This window comes from Trichosurus vulpecula, chromosome 2, assembly GCF_011100635.1.
Source record: "Trichosurus vulpecula isolate mTriVul1 chromosome 2, mTriVul1.pri, whole genome shotgun sequence".
Classification (NCBI taxonomy): Eukaryota; Metazoa; Chordata; class Mammalia; order Diprotodontia; family Phalangeridae; genus Trichosurus; species Trichosurus vulpecula.
The window spans coordinates 290,180,930-290,202,645 of record NC_050574.1 but is presented as its reverse complement, the minus strand read 5'-3'; the positions used below and the strand labels follow the sequence as shown (position 1 = coordinate 290,202,645).

At 35.1% G+C, this 21,716-nt stretch overlaps 1 protein-coding gene across 1 annotated transcript in view; it reads right to left on the bottom strand.

Annotated features, from left to right (window-relative positions):
* Positions 1 to 21,716, bottom strand: part of DARS1 (aspartyl-tRNA synthetase 1) — an 88,449-nt gene that overhangs the window by 17,441 nt on the left and 49,292 nt on the right. Inside the window, exons 6-10 of the mRNA XM_036745504.1 lie at positions 17,240 to 17,320; positions 16,336 to 16,395; positions 5,474 to 5,585; positions 4,564 to 4,698; positions 1,791 to 1,938 (exon numbers count right to left, since the gene is read on the bottom strand). Of these exons, the coding sequence (XP_036601399.1) occupies positions 1,791 to 1,938; positions 4,564 to 4,698; positions 5,474 to 5,585; positions 16,336 to 16,395; positions 17,240 to 17,320 (536 nt within the window). The remainder of the gene's footprint in view (positions 1 to 1,790; positions 1,939 to 4,563; positions 4,699 to 5,473; positions 5,586 to 16,335; positions 16,396 to 17,239; positions 17,321 to 21,716) is intronic.

Genomic DNA, 21,716 nt, shown 5'->3' with positions numbered 1-21,716 from the left:
ATATAAAACTTAATATAAATACTTTATGTTAAACATGAACATAGCAACAACTTTACAATTAAGATTTTTTTACCATCAACACCCAACACTGGTTCTTTTCAGGGGAAAAGTGTGGGGGCTTCCAGCTGCCACAGGACTTGATTAAGAAGCATCCTACCTAGTAAAACTAGTATATCGAAGGTAAAATAACCGTTTCAAAAATTTTGAAAGTTCTACTCTTTCAATACATATTACCAGCTGGAAAAAACAATTAAGAAATTTAAGAACATGATTTTTTTTAATACATCTATTATGAAGAAGTATAAAACCTCATTCTTTCATTCTAAGTAGCTACAAAAGGTATACAATTCTACAAACATTATATCATCTCTTAACAGACCACTGGAACTTTCACAGAAACACAGATGCTTAGCCAAATGATTAGTTTCAATAATTCAATTCTTCATACTGAATTCAAGGTATGAATGTTATATCAAAAGCCTGTGTATCAGCTATTATCCATCAAAAATAAGTCAGTCAGTTGACTAATCTAGGTTACCTGATTTTTCAATTTATAATGTTGACACAGAAATTTAAAATTATTGTATGGCTTCTCTAAATCAGACTTTTATTTTAAACGTCCACTACAGGTCAACGAATGGTAAGTGTACCTAATGAAAGCAAGTCAAATATTACAAATTTATTATAAGATGAGTATGTATCCTTTCTTTGGGATAAACTAAAGGAGGGCAATGATAATGGTAGCTAGTTATTTTCTAATTTGTAAATGGTTCTTTAATTGTTGACTGCTTCAAGTCAGGTTTATTTAAAAAATGATGATAGATTGGGAAGATACCAAGAAAAAAATACAACAACTTAAATGGTTAAGGTACCAATTCTACAATTTTAGAATACAAATTTTTGACTTGCAAAAGTGAAAAAGAAAATGAAATCTTAAAAAAGGCTATTCAATGAAAGTAGTTCTCTTAATTATTATGAGTCGTACTGAATTCGAAAACAAAGACTTAAAAACAGAACATGTAAGTATTTGGCTGTGTGGAGGCAGGGGTATGTTGGAGTAGTGGGGAAGGGTAGGATATGAGATCATTCTACAATAAGGCAATGAAGAAGATTGCTGGAAAATATCTGTGCCTATGCTAAGGGAATAGCTATCTTAGATCAATAATTCATTTCTAAGCCCTTGAAATTATTTGCTTGGGCTCTCCTGAGACTAGTCATAGAAACTCATTAACACTTTTGCTGCCCCCTCCCATTCTTACAAGTACCCTGCACTTAGAAATGAAGGAAAAGAAGGGGAAAGAATTAATTTAGAGATGAAGGACTTTACAGTGAGATCCCTATCCATAATCCATATTGGATTCCGGGAGCCCCTCAGTGTGCGTAAATGAGTTTGGGATGTATCTTCTTTCTCTTGGAGAACTAGCACCAGGGTTATCTGGCATAGCCTTCTCCACAATGTGAGCTAGTGGGGAAACTAATACTAATATTTACGCTGGGGAGACCAGCTATGCTTAAGTTTTGTATGTGATTAATGAGAATGTGATTGTAAGAGTCATTCAGAATTTTATACAAGAAAGACTTGGGAGCAAAAGTGAGGCCTATATTCATATTAATATGGTATTTAGTATGGCCCTCTTCACTGATTAAATCTAACTATTTAACTACCAAATCTTCATTTACACTGTTAGAAAGTGATAGCTTAAGTATCTCTTGTGCAAGAGCCCTTCCTTTTTTGAGATACTTATAATGACTAATTAAGGAGGTACAGAGAAATATAAAATACTTCTTACCTTTCCTGAAGTCCTTTAAATATTTGCACCAATGTGTCAGCGATTTCATCTACTACTTCATGGTAATGGTAATTAAAAGCCATTTCAATGTCCAAACCAACAAATTCTGTCAGATGCCTATGTGTATTAGAGTCTTCAGCTCTGAATACTGTAACATTAAATAAGGATCACACTATAAATGGTGCTTCAAAATTTGAGGAAATTACTATACTTTAAAAAAACTATTTTAAAATAAGAAAATCTATTTTGTCCTACTTGTGCCACTCAAATTAAGCTGTTTTCAGAGAATCAGAGTTGGGAGAGCTTATGACACAGTATCTGCTTTGACTTCTCTTTGGATTGTAAGTTTATTACAAACTTCTATAAGAAAACTAATCCAATAAAAGTTGGTTTATCTAGCTTTCCATAAGCTAGAAATTTGATCGATGAGCATTAGTACAAAGATAAATGATGTCCATGATGACTCAAAGACAGGGCAAGACCTTGAAGTGTCTTCTAAAGCATGAAAAATATATTAAAGTTTGTTTGGTATGGTTTTGAATATATTCAACTACATTTTAATTTTGTGCAAATTAATTGATTCAAACACAGACCATAACATGTGATAAACTATAACCATCAACACTAACAGTAAATATATTTTATCTACAGAGGGGTCGACCAAAGGTTTTACCTACCTAGGGGCTTAGCCTTGAAGGAATGATTTTACCTAGTAGCAAAAAACAGGGTTTCTAGAGTAACATCTGACCATATCTGTTCACAGCAGGTGAGGTAACTGGAGCCCTGGTCCTTCTACCTACCAACACCTGAACAGAAAATCCTGTTGCATCAACTAGATTGGTATCTTCTCTCTCTACACTTGTATTCCAAGCTTAATTTTGTCTCCTTGCCTTTTCTCATGTTATTTCCTTGAATGCTCTTCCCACTTCTTTCTCCATATCCCATCCAATCTTCAACACCTAGCCCAAACACCATCTCTACTTCCCAAATAACTCTAACTCTCTTAACTTAAGCACCTCCCTGTAACTAACAGCTTAGAACCATTATTTAGGGAAGCAGTTCTCAAAGTGTAGTCTGAGGAACCTTTCAGGGAGTCTCTGAGGTCAAATGTATTTACATAAGAATACAAAGATGTTTTAATTTCTAATATGGTAAATATTAATATATATAATCCACATAAATAAAAGCAATTTGAGGGCCTCAATAATTTTTAAGAATGTAAAGGAGTCATGTTACCCCTCAAAAAATCTATAAACTGCTGACTTGAGGTTACTGATGGCATTGCCTCCTTTCTTATCAACTAGAGTTTGTTCTTCAGTGATCATGAAGTATCTTCATTCTTCTATATTTTACTATAATTAGCAGAATATAGATATGTATGGCCTATGAATTTAATATTTACTGACTTTATTTACTGACTATATTCAGAATACAAATTTAAATAATTTCCAATAGTCCTATAATTTATATATTACCCAAATACCTTTTTTGGGAGGATTGTGGGAGATTTTAACAAAAATACACAACCCCTAGCCCCCACATAATTAGATTTTAGCGGAGTGAATATTTTAAGTAATTAAAATTATAATCACAAGTCTTTAATAATTTCATCTTTGGGACCTGAAGGACTATATAGTCCAACTTATACCTGAATAAGAGTCCACCCTACAGCGTACCTGACAAATAGCCATCTAGTCTTTGCCTGAAGCCATCTAGTGAGAGAGAATCTTATACTTCCAAAGAAGAATCTTATACTACCTTATACTCCACTTCACTTACAGATTTGCTTATATGAGTAAGCTTTCTTTCATATTAAGCCTAAACCTGTCCTTTTGCAATTACTACCTATTATTTGTAGTTTTGCTCTCTAGGGCCAAAGCACAACAAATTTCATCCTTTTATGTGACAATCCTTTAAATACTTAAAGGTAGTCATTATGTTCCCCTCATGCTGTCTTTTCTCTAGCTTAAACATTCCTGGTCTTTTCAACTGACTCCCATCAGGCAAAATCTTGAGGCCTTGGGCAGTCTGGTTCTTTTTATTTAAGATACTCTGTAGTTCATTAACATTGTTTCTACAGTGTAGTACTTAATAGTCACATTTCCTCAGTGGATTATAAGCTGGAACGTGAGAAGATCTATATTAGGTGCACAAAATAGGCAATTAATACTTATTGAACTATATTAGAACCTGGTAAACTCAATTGGGGTAGCTGTCCATAATGATATGTATTTCATATCATATATTTCATCACAGTCTGGATTACCATTTGTAATGCAGTATGAGAATTTATAGACAGGATTCATGATTTGGGGAGAGGTTGGACTAAATTTCCTGCCTGTCTGTCTTTTCCCCCACAAGGCTTTTGTTCAATATATAGTCCCGATCAGTGAAAAGATTCTTTTAACACCCAAAGCATACTTTTACTTCGGTTAAACACATTTCTAAACTATAATTTTTTTTTTTGTTCAGTCGTTTCAATCGTGTCTGGTTCTTCACGATCCTGTTATAGGTTTTCTTGGCAAAGGTACTGGAGTAGTTTGACATTTCCTTCTCCAGCTCATTTTACAGATGAGGAACTGAGGCAAACAGAGTTAAGGACTTGCTCAGGGTCACACAGCTAGTAAGTGTCTGAGGCTAGATTTGAACTCTGGAAGGTGAGTGTTCCTAATTTCAGGCCCAGCACTCTATTCACTGGGTCACCTAGCTGCCCTCCAATTATAAACACACATACGGTGCTAACCAAATAAAAGCAAGTTGATCAAAATCTTACCTGGGCCAATACAGAAAACCTTTTCAAAATCAGCACAAATACACATCTGTTTATATAGCTGTGGGGACTGAGCCAGGTACGCATTGTTTTTAAAATATGACACAGTAAACACATTGGCTCCTCCTTCACTGGCAGCTGAAAAAGTACAATGTTCACATTATAATAAAATATAACCAAAGAATAGCACATATGTAGTCTCACAGGAAAAACAATTTAAACTTTAATTTTAAACTTTAATTGTTTACCTTTAAAATGAAATGTAAATGAAAAATTTACAGATACATGTGAAAGTCAGGACTTCTTTTTAACATAAGGCAATCATTTAAGCAACCATCTAAAAAGCATGACTAAAGTATTAAATCACGAGAATTTTCTGAGATTCCCCAAATAGGATGGCAGCAACACCAGTTTTGAAAGAAACCCAAGTAATGAAAATAGTTCTTGATGCAATTTACTTGTTGCTTTGTGGAACATGTAGTATTGCTTCACTTTAAAACTACTTTATATCATATAAAACCTCTTAAAAATAAGGGGAATGAGTTAAATTTGGTGGAAACACAGTGGTAGTCTGATGATAAAAAATATTATGGAGAATAGGACTCTTAAAACCATAAAATAAGAAAAATGAAATAATAATACTGTTTGCATTTATATAGCCAACTTCACAAATATCACCTCATTTTTATCCTCACAATTGAACCCTGTGAAGTAGGTGCTATTATCCTCATTTTACAGATGAGGAAACAGAGACAGATAGTTGTTAATGGCATGCCCAGGGTTCCATTGCTTATTAAGTGTCTTAAGGTTAGATTTGAACTCAAGTTTTCCTGACTCTGGGCCTGCACTCTATCTACTGTACAACCTCAATTTTGGTTACTGCAATTTCAATTTTGCAAATTTAGAGAAATACCTGAAATGATTTTAGGGGTTTGAATTTCTACAAACCCTTTGTGAATTAGAGTTTCACGGAAGAGGTGACAGATACCAGACTGGAGACGGAAGATTGCCTGACTAGTTGATGTCTGTAAGAGAAGTAAATAACAAATTTTAAAACAATTTAATGGATAAATTGTATTTTGTCTGTTAAATCAATAAAATAAGATTAAAGCACAAAGAAATCATTACTGGGAAAATAAAACCATAAGAGGTTTCAGGAAAGTAATACAATTTTCAGCAATTAACAAAACACCCATTCCATGTAGATAGTGTCTTGAATTTAGGAGCATATGACTGCTTCTATTTCAAGTAGGATGTAGCACTGACCTATGCACTACTTGGTAAAAACTAGCTTAGGAAAAGTGGATTCTTAAAATTTTTTTCTTTTACAAATAAAAACTTTTACTTCAGAAAAATTGTATATTCTTCCTTCATTTAAAAATTTTCATATATTCAATTAAAAACAAACCACCAATACACTATCATCCCATTTATTACCAGCATAACTATTCCTACTTTTGCACAGTCAAGGCAAATTGTTTTGCTTCCAAGTAGTTTCGTATAGTTAAATGAAGATGGCCTCATATAAAGAGGTTAAATAACCTACTATAGAGCTATGAATGTCACAGTAACTGTTGGTGGCACTCTATCATACTTAAAAAAACCCCAACACTTAATCCCCTCGTTTTGCTATCCTTTACTTTCTTATGTCTCTACTCTAAAGTGAACATTAGGTCTGTTGATATACTCAGGGCTAAAGAGGTCAATGTCATCTGGATTAGAATTTCTGTATGTTTCTGGCTCACAGGTAGTTCAGTTGTATGACTTGGAGTTTCACAGCGAAAAGCATGCTAGGACCAATGGGAGTGAATTTTCTTGGTTTACGCTTTGGGTCTTTAGCCACATATGTGGCTGTCATGGGTCAGTCACGTATAACGGGATGCAGCAGCAAATCTGGAGAGACGTTACTTTAATTCTCTGTTATGTCATTAGAAGGAACTCAAGAGCTGGCTTATTTACAACCCTTTAAACTTAACATCCCCCAGTTGTCCCATCTTCAAACTGAAATACGCTAATGTTACAATTTTTTATAACCATTTAGTATCTGACTGAATGTACATATGTATTACTTATTCACATTCTAAAGATATGCCTAAAACGCACTTACTAATAATTTTTCACACAAATGAGGAACAGTTTAAAAAGATTTGCGTCATTCATCACAATGTTTACTTGTTCATTTTCACGGTATATGCATTTTCAGTTAGAGAGACAGACTTGTGGTTTTCACTTTATATGTGGTTTTGTGACATTCTTTTTATCCAATCAAAACAAACTGCATAACCTTGAATTCAAAAAGCCCAGGAACCCATTTAAAACAAAAAGCTGGTTTCACCTTCACTGAAAAAGAAGCATCTTTACCAAAATGTAATTAGATATAAACCATGTAAAACTCATGGGAATTTTACTGCCACACTTTCTTCTATTTAGTTAACCCAACTAAATTCATTTTGGCCTCTTGCCAAATAGAAGACGAACTAAGGAGAGGCAGCACGATACAATGGAAATATCTTCGTATTTGGAGTCAGAAGCCTTGGGCTGGGCGTACTCATCCTGCCAGCTGTAGAATCTTGGACAAGTCATTTCACTTTTGTTGGATTAAGTTTCCTCATCTGTAAAGTAAACTCTAAGGTCCCTTTTGACCAACTCTAAGATTCTAGTAAGTTAGCTGTGACTCCTTGGGATTTCCATAAAATCAACAGTCTACATTCTTTAACTAGAAAATGTTTAAAAAAAATTTATGAGTTAATGGGAACAATGGAGATGTCAGAGCAATTTCTTCCTCTATTTTCCCTTGGTTATACAGTGGTTAGTCTATTCTACTTTTTTGTCAAATATTTCAAAGATGAAGAAAATCCTGTGAGAGATTTTGGGAATTTTCATGGCTCTCCTAGCTGCCATGGGCCAAAGTGGCAACCACTTTTATCCTCCACGACTTGGAGGATTGCCATTTAGATTTGCAATTGCCATTTAGAAATCACTATCTGCTCAGGCTGCCCAACTCTCCAGCCCCTTCACGGCCAAGAGCCCAGGTTGGTGGCAGCCACCACTGAGGAGGACAGAGCAGGTACTGCAACTATTGTCACCTGTACTACTTCCCTGGCCCCTGGCTTGGGCCATAGGCATTCACTGGAAGTATGGGATAGAATAACCAAATCAAGTGGCCAAATGCTGCCTGTACCTCGAGGCCTCTTCATCACACACTACACCCAGTTGCCACTACTCTTCAAGCACTGTCACAGAGATGGATGGAAGAGTGAGATAGTCCCAGATGCACATTGTGGATTAGTGACCTCCTTCAAAGTGGACTTTCCCAAACATCATCACCACTGATTGACCCAGCTCCCTGTTCTAATAAAGTGACTACCTTATATAACTGATCCTAAGGCTATCAAATTCCCCTCCTCCTATTTCCTAATCCTTGTGATTCAAAGTTATTGTGTGCTAAAGCAAACATCTTTCCCAATACTTTCTTTTCCAGCTCACCCTTACCCAACCCTTAGTCTCTATTCTTTACCCTCCCTGTCCCATTGTTAATAGGATTCTTTTTTCCTTAAAGATCTTTCTATCAAAAACTTTCTATCTTTCCTGTCCTCAGAAAAACTTGGCTTTTCCCCAGAAGATATATTATCCCTTGCCAGCCTCTCTTGCGTCTATAAAGAGGAGTTAGCATACTCTTTATTGCCACTTCCAAACCTTCTCCCCTGCCACCATCAATCAGCAACTTCTTTCAAAGGGCACTCTCTCTGTATGTAACACTGTCAGAATCTGTGTTAGTTGTCTACTGGCCTCCAAGTCACTACTTCTCCCCTTTTTCAAGGAGTTCAGTACTTGGCTCACAGTTTTCCTCGTTACTTCACCTTTGCTTTCATACGCATGAAACTTAGTATTTCAAATACTGAGCAGAACACTCTGGGCTCCCAGTTAATCAGTCTTTTCAACTATGTAGCCTAAAGTTTTGCTCTATGTCAAACCTAATAGTGACATAGCAGATATCACTACTACCTACAACTCCTCTAATTCCATGCTTCTGAACTCTGAAATTTTCCCACCTTATTATAATCTCCTGTATTTCTATTGGTCTTAGTCCTGTTTTTAAAAATCCTTTAATCTCTTCTTCTCCAGGTTAATTATCTCTGCTTTGGGTTTACTTTTCTCTCTACAGTTTTGGCCCTGTAAGTTACACAGTTTAATAATCTGCTGTCCTTTACCCTTGAATAACCCTGCCTCAAACTGGGCACAGACCAGTATCTTACACCATATACAAAAATAAAGTCAAAATGGGTTCATGATTTGAGAATAAAGGCTGATACTATAAGCAATTTAGGAGAGCAAGGAATATTTTACCTGTCATATTTATAGGAAAGGGAAAAATTCATGACGCAACAAGAGATAAAGAATGTTACAAAATGCAAAATGGATAATTTTGACTACGTTAAATCGAAAAGTTTTCATATAAACAAAGCCAATGCAACAAAGATTAGGAGGGAAGCAGAAAATTGGGAAAAAATCTTTACAACCAGTGTCTCTGATAAAGGCCTCATCTCTAAAATATACAGGGAACTGAACCAAATTTATAGGAATACAAATCATTCTCCAATTGAGAAATGGTCAAAGGGTATGAACAGGCAGTTTTCAGAGTAAGAAATTGAAGACATCTATAGTCATATGAAAAAATACTCTAAATCACTATTAGAGAAATGCAAATCAAAACAACTCTTAGGTACCACATCTCTCCTGTCAGATTGGTTAACATGACAAAACAGGAAAATGATAAATGCTGGAGAGGATGTGGGAAAAATGGAACACTGATACATTGTTGGTGGAGTTGTGAATCCAGCCATTCTGGAGAGCATTTTGGAACTATGTCCAAAGGGCTATAAAAATGTGCATACCCTTTGACTCAGCAATACCACTTCTAGGGCTATATCCCAAAGAGATCAGACAAGTGGGAAATGGACCTGTACATACAAAAATATTTATAGCAGCTCTTTTTGTGGTGGCAAAGAATTAGAAATCAAGGGAATGCCCATGCAATTTGGGAATGGCTAAACAAATTGTGGTATATGAATGAAATGGAATACTGTTGTGCAATAAGAAATGAGGAATAGAAGGACTTCATTACAACCTGGAAAGATTTATATGAACTGATGCTGAGTGAGGGAAGAAGAACCAAGAGATCATTATACATGATTACAGACACGCGGTATTTGTAAGGACTATCATTGATAGACTTGACTCCTCTCATCAATACAAGGTTCAAAGACAGCGCCAAAAGACTCATGATGGAAAAAGCTATGCCCATCCAGAGAAAGAATTAGAGTCTGAATGCAGATTGAGGCAAACTATTTGCTCTCTTTTTTGGTTTCGCTTCTCCTTTTTCATGATTCATTCCATTGGTTATGATTCTTCTTTACACCTAGACTATTATGTAAATAAGTTCAATGCGAAGGTAAATGTAGAACCTACACCGGATTACATGCCATTTGTAGGGGTTTGGGGTGGGGGAGAGGGAGAGAAAATCTGGAACCCCCAAACCTGTGGAACTGAATGTTGTAAACTAAAAATAAAAAAATAAATTTTTCTTATTCTTTCTGGATTTGGTTCTATATCATGTTTCCCCAAATAACTCCTTTAAGCCTTATTAATCTTCACCATTTGTTAGAGCTCCTTCCTCTTCAATTATCTTGTATATTATTGTGCACATGTTATATCCTCCTAGCATAATGTAAGCTACTGGCTGGCAGAAGCTCTTTCATTTTTGTCTTTAAATACCCAACAGTATAGTATCTATATGCAAATACTTGTTAAATGTTTACTGAATTGAATTTTTCTTAAAATTAAACTGGATATTTGACCCAGCAATACCACTTCTAGGGCTGTATCCCAAAGAGATCATAAATATGGGGAAAGGACAACATGTACAAAAATATTTATAGCAGCTCTTTTTGTGGTGGCCAAGAAGTGGAAATTGAGGGGATGCCCATCAACTGGGGAATGGCTGAACAAGTTGTGGTATATGAATGTAATGTAAGAAATTGTGCTGTAAGAAATAATGAGCAGGCAGACTTCAGAAAAACCTGGAAAGACTTATATGAATTGATGCTGAGTGAGGGAACAGAACCAGGAGAACACTGTACACAGTTATAACCACATTGTATGATGACTAACTTTGACAGACTTGGCTCTTCTCAGCAATGCAAGCTTCTAAGACAATTACAAAAGGCTCAGGATGGAAAATGCCATCCACATCCAGAAAAATTATATATAGAGTCTGAATGCAGATCAAAGCATACTATTTGCTCTCTCTCTCTCTTTTGTTTTGTATCTTCTTTCTCGTGGTTCATTCCATTGGCTATAATTCTTTACGACATGACTAATGTGAAAATATGTTTAATATGAATGTATATATAGAGCCTATTCGGATTGCATGTCATGTTGGGGAGGGGGAGAAAATTTAAAACTCAAAAGCTTGTGGAACTGAATGTTGCAAACTAAAAATAAACAAATAAATTTAAAATTAAAAAAAAAAAATAAACTGGATATTGATAATCTTATGGACTGTAAAAAGACCAATGTTACCCGAAGAAAAGTTCAAAGGAAGGGTGATGAAAAGTGTATAGAAGGGAATGAAAATGCAACCTAGGAATACAGAAATAGAAAAAAATATTCTCTTACTAATCCAGAACTATTCACTGCATATAAAATAGATAATACTGCTAAAAGAATCATATTCCACTAGTTACGTTTGAGCTGTCCATCTCAGCTGCTTAAAGAGTCAATAAAGTTTGATTCTGTGTTGTTCATTCCCATATGAAGCAATTAACATTACAAAGAAAAATTTGCATTTATGGTCACAGACACATTTCACCTAAAGCAAAGTCATGTTCTTGGTCACAAAAAGGATTGATGACAACAATCAAGACAGTTCAAGGTACATGCTTTACAAAGGTGGACCACTGGCATTACCTTTGCTTAAAAAAAAAATCTCTAAAATAAGGACTTTTTTGGTTTTACATAAAAACTCAAATTCAAGAGAACATAAATGATTCTTTTCACAGATGTATTTTTCCCATTATAAGTGACTGAGTTTTTTTCCATTACAGTTGGAGAACGTGACAGTTAAAATATCAAAATGATACAATTTCATACTGCAGTATAAAATGAGTTTGTAAAAAAAGAAAGTGTTTTTAAGCAATGCAATTGTATATGTAAGCCTGGTTTTTAAAAGGTGCTTTAAAAAAGTTTGTCATTTTATCATGGTGCTAAGAAGTCTTTGTTTTTAGCTGGTAAGCTGAAGCATAATTACCTTAGATACCTAATTTTACATCCTTACATAGGTTTCAAGTTTACAGTAAATAAAAATGCAAAAACATCATAATCGTATAAATATTTATATATTAACTTTAAAGACTTAATTTCACACATTTATATTTTTAAGCTTTCTACTAAACATAAAGGCATACTAAACAAAAAGACTACTTATTCATTACAGGGAGAGTGTCATGTTTTACAAAAAAGCACACACAACCTTCGGGGACAGACATTTTCAGTTACTCTTACTGTTTCATCATAAAAAGAAAATAAGTTTGGGATCTCAACAAGAATTAAAAGTTTAAAAATGTCTTAAGATAAAAAATACACTTACTTAACTAAATTAGAAATATACTCCTTGAAGCTTAATAACAAAAGTTCTATGATTAAGTACTGGGTATGTTTTAGCAGGTACAGAAGACACCTGGAAGCAGGGAACTTGTTTTCTTTACTTCTTAAGGGGTTAGGTAGGTAATTTTTTACTTTAAACATCTTCTTTCTCTGAACTTGGCTCTGTAAAATGCCTGCCATTCCTTATAGACAGGAGAACATTTTTCTATTTTACAGCAAATTTTCCTAAAATATGGGCCTTTTTCCTCCACTAGCAATTTATTAAAATAATGTTATTAAAACGATATTGGCATTCTGAATGAATCACAGACAAATCTGAAGAAAAGGGAAGGAAAGTATTTGATATTCAGTATAATGCATTTCCCTGAGGACCTCTGAAAGTATTTGAAGATGTAAAAAAGGGTAAAATCTTCTGATTTTTCAAGACTCTAAAAGAAGACAGGAAAATGAAAACAATTTCAATCTTTATTACCCAGCCTCTAGTTCTAATAAAATCATTATACTTCCCACAACCAATTACTTTTATGTTGAGTGAAGCTTGTTGCTCTAAAAAACATTTATAGTTTGCCATCTTAACCATACCCACCATAGCTTTTGCTGGGTACTGTCACACAAGACTTCCTGTCAGTTTAGGGCTAAATGCTGCATTAGACGCTATATTTTTTTAAGTTAAGAAGCATAAAGGAAATGGAAAAGGGGCAACATAGTTTTGAATTATTATGTGAAATGTATTTCAAGAAGCTACTAAAGATCAAAGTGATATGGAAATCCTTGTTGTTGGGCATCAAGGTGCCAAGAACCTGAGATACTATAAGCTAAGGTAGTCTTAGCAGGAAAGTGTTTCAATTGTTTTTATTTTGCTATTATGTAACTATAAAGAGAAGACCTATAACACTCCAGAAAGTTATGTGCCACAACATTACAACACATGCCTAATTCTAATGGATGAAAGAGAAAGAGTAGGATACAGGTAAAAGTACATGACCATTATGTACACGCATGCTAATACATACGTTTTTTCTGGCATCATGAAACAGTTTCTATTCATTAGGGTTCCTATGAACAAATCTCACCTGCTTCATCAAGCCTTCCTCAATTACTCTAGCCCACAATTGTCTCTTCCCTGCCTCTTAACATCTGTAGCATTTCTCCATACAATAAAATTTACCATTTGATTATATGCTCGCTTACATTATTCTCAATTGTTATATGAGTTTACATTTTGTGTCAGCCACAAGTTTTCTGGAAGTAGAGACATTATCTTTTTCTAATGTTTAGAATACGAGGCACATATAACCACCATTGAATACAAACACCTGTTGACTAAATAACACTGCTCCCAGAATATGAAAACCTACTGCAATTCTCCAGATGGCTCACATAGTCCCATGCCATTCTGACACTGCCCCAGTTCTGAGGTTAAGAAGGTATATTCAATTATTTGCCTTGGTTTCATGCTCCTTCCTCTCCCACATTTCTACATACTCAAGAGAGGGGAAAAGCAGACCAAACTGGACCCTTGTAAGTAGTAATGTCTAGTGGTGGCTTTGGACACATGAACTAGATGCATCCTGTGAGATTTTGCTGAGCAGAAGTCAAACACAGTGGCAATTTTCATTCATATTTGCTTGGTAGCATAAAATTTGCCTTAATATTTTTTCCCAGGTTAATTTTATGTCAGTCCACTGAAGATGAGAGCCAAAGAGGAAGAAAAGGTAAGGATAGAAGAGACAAATGATATAAAAAAATTTTCAACTGAGGAAGGCCCCAAATCAGAATCTGTCCTAGATTTCCCAGGATTTCATGATCCCAGGAAAACAGTGGTATTTAAGTCAGAAATAAATTTACTGGTTATTTCAACAATTCTCATCTTTCCAAGTCAATGCTTACAAAGACTAGTTGGATCTGATTTTTAACTCATTAGTGGTTTAGTGATATTCATTGGAATGATACTATTACATGATGATAATGCTTATCTAAGAGTAGCGAATTACAGAATACGTGGAGTCTTGAAGCATAAATGAAGAAAAGAATGAACAAACAAAGCACAATACATATGGCTACCAAAGCAAAAATACACGACAGCTGGGCTTGGGGTTTTTTGAAAGAGGAAAATTGGTCACATGATTACTACTAAGGCTCTAAAATGTAAAAAGTGACATAAAGGGAAGGGGACAAAACAAGAGACAAAAGAGTCAAATAGGAACAGAATCTGAGTATAAGGGCAGACATGAAAGAAAGGAAAATAAAAAGGATTTTTAAAGGTAAAAAAAAAAAACAGAATAAATGATGAAACTCGTTAACAAATTCAAAAAGGAGGAAGATGTGGTTAGGGTATTAAGAAAGAAAGATGACACTGGTTTTACTACAATGATGAAACCACCAAACTTTTCACTTACAAACCAAACCAGAATCTGAAGGGAAAAAGAAGACCAATGAGACTACTGCAAAAAACCACCAGCACCAACTACTTTTACCATCTTAAATTACTGAGTCCAGTATTTCATGGCCTAGCCAATACCAAAAGAACTTTTAGCACCAATTTAGCATGTTGATATTATTAAACTTACTATGTGGAAGGCAATTTTGATATAAAAATAAACTCTGACCTCGAGGAAACTTACAATCTATTAAGAGATAGGAATTACATACACAAACTTTAATACAAGTTGGAATACAGTGAAAACAGGCATTCCGGAAAAAAAAAATACAAGATTTGGTTAGGCAAGAAAGGTTTCATGGAGAAGGCACCTTAGCAAGGTCATTACAAACAGAAGTATGCCAACAAGTAGAGATGACAGGGTTTGGTGAACTGAATTTAACTGAGATGGGGTGGAGAAAGAATCCATCCTAGACATGGAAGACACTGTGAACTTAGGCAAAAGAGTATATGAAGATATCAAGAATGAGTAAACTAATTTGGTGGAAATGTAGAGCATGCCAAAGAAATCACTGAGATAAAGTTAGAAACGTAGACTGGCATTAAATTATAGAAAAACTTGAATGCCAAGCCACAAGAGTTTTCATGTTATTTTGTAGAGAACAGGAAGATGACTGGAAGAAGAGCAGTGCCTCCAAAAGCCAAAGGAGAAAAGGACAGGGAGGGAGATTAGATATAGGTTGGACAAGATGACCCCTAATTTTACTCTCAATTCTAAGATGTCATGACTGGGGATGCAAGATTTGTTTGGTTTTGAACATCTGACACTGAATTGCTGATAAGACATAAAGTCTCCAAAAACAAACAAACAAAAAAACAAACCAACAAAACCACAAAGTGAAAATGTGTAGGAAATAGGTGAAAATGAGAGACTGAGAATGTACATTTGGGACTGGGAGTCATCTACATAAAAATGATCCTTAAAATCATAGGAGAAGCTATGATTGCTAAGGAAAGAGTGCATGTGTGCATGTGTGTGTGTATCTATGTATGTATAAAAAAAGAGGACCAAGAACAGGACTGTTATATTTGTAAGTTAGGAAAAGGAATATGTGAAACAGACAATTGAGTACAGTTAAGGAAGCCAAAGGAAGAGAGATGAAGGAGGGCAAGGACTAAAGAAAAAAAAGCTACTGAATTTGAAGACTATTTCAACAGTGGTGGAAGGGAAGCCACACTGCAAGTTTCTGAGGCATGAATGAGTAATGGTGTAGAAGAGTTTAGTTTAGACTGATATTTCTTGAAGTCTGGCAGCGAAAGAAAATAAGTGGATAGAGAGTTTGCAGATGGTCAAGGGAAGTCCTTTTAAGCACTGGGGACACATTCCTTATCAGTTATGCTCATCAGAAAATATATTATGGTTGCTTGACTTTCCTGGAGCAGGTGTCAAAAAGAAGCATGTACCTTGCTTAGTTCTGTGTAACTTCATGTCCCTTGGGGAAAAAAAATCTATTTCCACATTCTCTGAGGCCACCAGATTTTATTTGGGTAAAGAGTAAGCTTGCTGTATTACCTTACCCATCTATAAGTAAATGTATAAGTAAATACTTGTTCTTTATGCCTTTATCTTTTATGTATCTCCCAGTATATGGGGTCACTAATCTTGACTCTCACATGGCCTTGCCCAGTTAATAAAAATTGAACAATATGGAAAAAAAAATGAATCTTACCCTAAGATCGATGACTCTGTTATCTAGTCTTGTATCCTGATTAACAGTAGCTCTTCCTTCCTAAAAACAGATCAATAAGAATGTCCTTAAATTAAAACAAAAAAAACTTAATTAGAATTATTAGAGTATTTTATATTTTATTAACTTTCCCCAACAGTTTACAGACTATAGTATAAAAAAAGGGCAGTTCAGTAGTATAAATCAGAAGCGTAGAATAGTAAGCAGTTGTTTTAACGTAAGCCATTAGAACACAACAAAAGTAACAATCATGATTATGATTTGCTAAGATGACTGAGAGCATGCCATATCAATTGCCAAATGGAATGATACTCAATTTCTTTGGGAGGTACAACAGAACCTCCTTCGTCAGTACGGAGCTGGAGCTAGGAAAAGGGACTATGACGACACTGTTATTTCTAGACCCCTAATTCAGAATCACTTCCATTTTTATTCAATGTACTGGACTTCCTGACCCAAAAGGATGGCAATACCTGGAAAGCACCAGGGAAAGAAAGGCTAGTGATGAAAAGGGACAGGACAGGAAGAGAAATGAGAAAGAAAAAAATTCAAGAGAAGTTAGGAAGCAGAAATGACACTGAACATGTGGTTATTGATTCTTTCTTAAAGGCCCTTTTTCATGGCATTATCTGCCACTCATAATGAATTTCCCTTTCTTAGATGTAGTGACTACATGTTTCTCTGGTGAGAGCTGGGTCCCAAAGACTATATTGACCTCAATTGTCTGGGTAGCATCGGGAGATTAAGAAAAGATAGCATATGGCATGAAAAAAGTTTAAGATAAATACAGATTGATTTTAATGTTATGCTACAGTATCATGCTTTCAAACTGTTGTTAAATAAAAATACAGGGTAAGGTCAGTTATTTCAAAGACAAATTTTTCACCTCTTCTCCCTCTACTTCAGGTCGAACTGCATCATCCAGCTGTAAGGGCAGGCGGGGTTCAGCCAAACTAATCACATAAATCTGAAATTGAGATAATACCACAAATATAATGAAGGACACAGAAATATAGCATATTATGTAAAAAACAGTCCACAACCGGTAAAAATGTAAAGCGCTATTTGCATAAATCTTTAACTGAAACCAAAGAAATCTAACTAAGTAGTGTACCAACTATAAGCTATTTATCTCAACTTTTAAGGACCGATTTAGCTCAACTACAGTATTTCTCCTATTTCCACTCAACTCTATATGCTTTTTCCAAGTTGCCTTTCAATATTTTATTTCACCTTTACTACGCCTTATGTTCTACGCAAGGTAATAGCTATTGTCCTTTTTACTCTAAAACCAGTCTCTGCTCCTGTCCCCAATTTTTTAGCATTCCACTGATGATCCATTATCTGAAAAACAAAAACTAATCCCAAGTATTTTTGTTTTTTTAACTTCTCTGGAACACACGGTGAAACAACGCTCTTCTGGTTAACTCAAAGAAAAGAAGTATGTTGTTCCAAACTTGGCATCGTCAGCCTTGACAATTCAATAATGGAACAGAACAGAATACTGACAAAGGATTTTTCTTTTACTGTTTTGACTGGTCTAAGTACCTATATTTCAAAATGTCTGAGATTCTATAATTGGTATGTTTATCATGGAGTACTACTGTTCATTCTACACATAGAGAATTAGATACTGACAGTTTTTAATTTAAATACAAACTTAAGTTGAGAATCGCAGACTATCAAGTCCAATCTTCCCCCCAATAAGAATGTTCTCTATAATATGTTCCCCAGAGGTGGTTATAATGCCTTTGCCTTAAGTCCTTTATTGGGCAGAGGAAGATGGGCAGGCCATTTTACTTCTGGATAGCTCTAATTCTTAGGAAACTTTTTGTTACATCAGGCCTTTCACCTATTGCTCTTAGTTCTGTCCTCTGAAATAAAACAGAAAAAGTCTAATCAGGCCCCCAAATCAAATCCTTCAAACCTGTAAGTTCTTTCAACTGATCCTACATCACATGATTACAAGGTAGTCCATCACCCTAGTAGACCTCTTCTGGATGCTCTCCAGTTTGTCAATGTCTTTCCTAAAAAGTGAATCCGAGAACTGAACATAATAGTACAGAGTACAGTCAGACTAGCATCTCTTAAGACCTGACAATAATATTTGCCTCTTTTAATACAACCTAAAATGCATTTGCTTTTTTTGGTTGTTGAGTCATGTTGAGCCTGTATTACACAAAGCTTCAGACCTCTTTCAGGTGAAATGCTGTATTAATCAAGCCACCCTTAATTTAAACTTGTGAGGCTGATATTTTAAACCCAAGAATGAGATTTTATATCTATTAAATTTCAGCGGATTAGTTTTGGCCCAACACTTTATTCTGTCAATATAGTTTTAACTGTCATCCAATGTGGTAGTTATCTCCTTTACCTATGTGTCACTTATAAATTTGATAAGCATGCAAATTATACATTTACCTAAATAAATTGACCAACATGTTAAATAATATAGGGTGAAGCTCAAGTGCTTGGGACACTTTACAAAAAGCCATCTTTATAAGTTGACATTAAACACCATTATGACTGCTTTTTGAGTCCGGCCATTCAAACAGTTCTGTCAATTTACCCAGCTGTCACACTGTTTGGTATACAATGATTCATCTTTTCCAAAACAGGATGACACTTTGTCATTTGATTTTTATCTAGTAACATGTCAAGAAAAAAAGGAATTAAGTTTCATGTGACAAGGTTCATTTTTGCTCTTGGTGATCTTTCTTTCCCCCGACCATCCTTTTAATAATGCTCTAGGGTTTTACCAGGAATGGAAGTCAATCTCAGTGACTTACAGTCTGTGAATTCTACTCTCTTCTTTCTCTTTTTTATTTTTTAGAGAAATCGAGAAAAAAGCTACCCTTCTCCAATAGCATATATTGCAGAGTTTTTCAGATATCACTGACTGGTTAAGTGAACAAATCACTTCTTTCAGTACCCCTAAACATAGCTCCCCTGAGGGTGCTCCTTTACTGCCTTTCCCTATGGATCTTCTTTCAACTCCCCATTAGCCACATATTTTTCTGTCCTTTACTGTTCAAAAACCATTCTCCTTGGTAGAATGAAAGAAAAGTAAGAATTCAGCAGTCCTATCTTTCTTCTGTTCTAATCATACCTTCTACCCTAACAATCATCCCAATATACCTTAAAAAGTACCTCATTGCAGTCCTTAGCTTTTCTTGCCAGACTGAGTTTTGGTGCTCGATACTACTCGTAAAAAGCTATGCCATGATTTTATATTCAGCCTCTATCTGTTGTTCCATTCCCAGTGACTCTCTTTTAAAATCTAAGCTGGTGGATTAACCAGCTGTTTGCTGGTTTATCTGCTGTTTGCATCCACATCAGTCTTTTAGACAATTTTCTCTTTTCCTCCTCTTTGGAATACTTCCTTTGTGTCTTCACAACTGTTCCTTGAGTTTCCCCAAACATCCTAAACTGACTTATTCCTGTTGAATCTTAAGCTATGAGATCCTACCCATCTCCATTTCCTGAACCCTTTCAAATCTGTTTTTCCAAAGACTAAATGCCTAGCTTTTCTCTCCTCTAGCACATCTTCTAAGAGGGAAGGGTGACTCTCCCTCAAGGTTACCATCACTTTTCCTTCTTGGTAATCCATATTACAATTTCCCTTTGTTGGTTTCTCTACCTTTTAAAGGATGGAACTGTCATTAAAGTTAAGAAATAATTAGAACCTGTACTTTTGGTAGAGGGTTCTAGCAGATTCTAGATAACTGAAATCTTCAATCACTACTATATTATTCCTCTGTGCTAAGTTTTGATCCATTTCCCAAACTCCTTATCAATTTCTTTCTGTAGCATACTCTGATAACAATTATTGCTTTTGTTTCTACTTTTTTTTATTCAAATACCCTTTACCATAGTTCTCCTCAGTGGCTGAAATTTCACAAGCATATATTATACAATACTACTCTCTCCCATTCTTTTACCTATCTTGTTCCTTCTAAAAAGAGATTTCAAACACAGCTCTTACCCCACAATATCTCAGTGATACCAATGGTGTCAAATTTCCCTCTAATAGTTTACCTTACTGATACCCATACTTTGCTCATTTGTGTAGAGATTTCTTATACCACAGGTTTTATTACTGGATCCTTTTTAGATTTTTATCTCCTATGAATTTTTGGGCACACCTATAGCTAGTCATCTTTTTAGTTTAGGTTTTGGGTATTTTTTTGTATCCTGGTGGATGGAAATACTTTCACACATTTCCAATAACAGAAGCAATTTATTTTAAATGTCTAATGTATATGAATTTATGCTTTACAAAGTGCTTTGCAATAACTTTACAAGGTATCCTTTTATCATTCTCTAATGTCCTACTCTGGTGCATCACTAGTGGCACTGAAGTGACCTGATTTCTTGGAGATCATATCAACTGAATGCAAGCCCTGATAGGTCAATCCCTAGAGAGCTAAAAAGTTTTCTTAAGAGTAAAACTGATGATATTCCAGGCATTTTTGTAAGGACTAAACCTAGCTAGGTTCAGAAAGGCTCATTACCATGTGGGTCAACAGATTCTGAATAATTCTGGTTATAGAAACTAACTGAATCATCTCTCATGTAACAGTGTTCTGTATCATATGGATGAAATCTCACATTCATGCAATTCTGTGATTTAGGTATATTGTTATATAACATATAAATATTATAACATGCAAATATATTATTTTGTAACTGTTGTATGAAAGTTACTATGGAAAATATAAAAAAACATGTTTCCAAGAAGTTTACACTTTAAAAACATTAAATATGACAAATATAATATTGTTTTGGGAAGGTAGGTTATCTTGGACTGGATAAGTAGACGTATACACTAGATCCCTTCTTTTTCTCAATGGTTAATTTAAAGTTAACTCAGTTATAAACTTCTGCCCACTCCACTGCCAAATCATCATAAAGAGATAACATTCTGTTTCTGGGATCATTAGGCAGTGGGAGGAGGATTAATTAATAACAAACATTTTATTTCTAAGATGATCTTCATTTTAAAGACTCCCTAGTTCAGTTGTGTAGTCTTCTTGCTCCATACGGATTATCTACGTGGAGTTCATTTACAGAAGTCAATGACTATATCCCTTTGAATTTTTATGATCCAAAGATGTTGTTATTCTTGTCATTTTTCAGTTGTGTTCGACTCTTCATAACCCCGTTACGAGTTTTCTTGGCAAAGACACTAGAGTGGTTTGTCAGTCTCTTCTCCAGATTATTTTGCAGAGGAGGAAACCAAGGCAAGCAGGGGATAAGTGACTTGTTTAGGGTCACACTGCTACTAAGTGTCTGAGGCCCGATTTGAACTCAGTAAGATGAATTTTCCTGACTCCAGGTTCAGCATTCTATTCGCTGAGCTA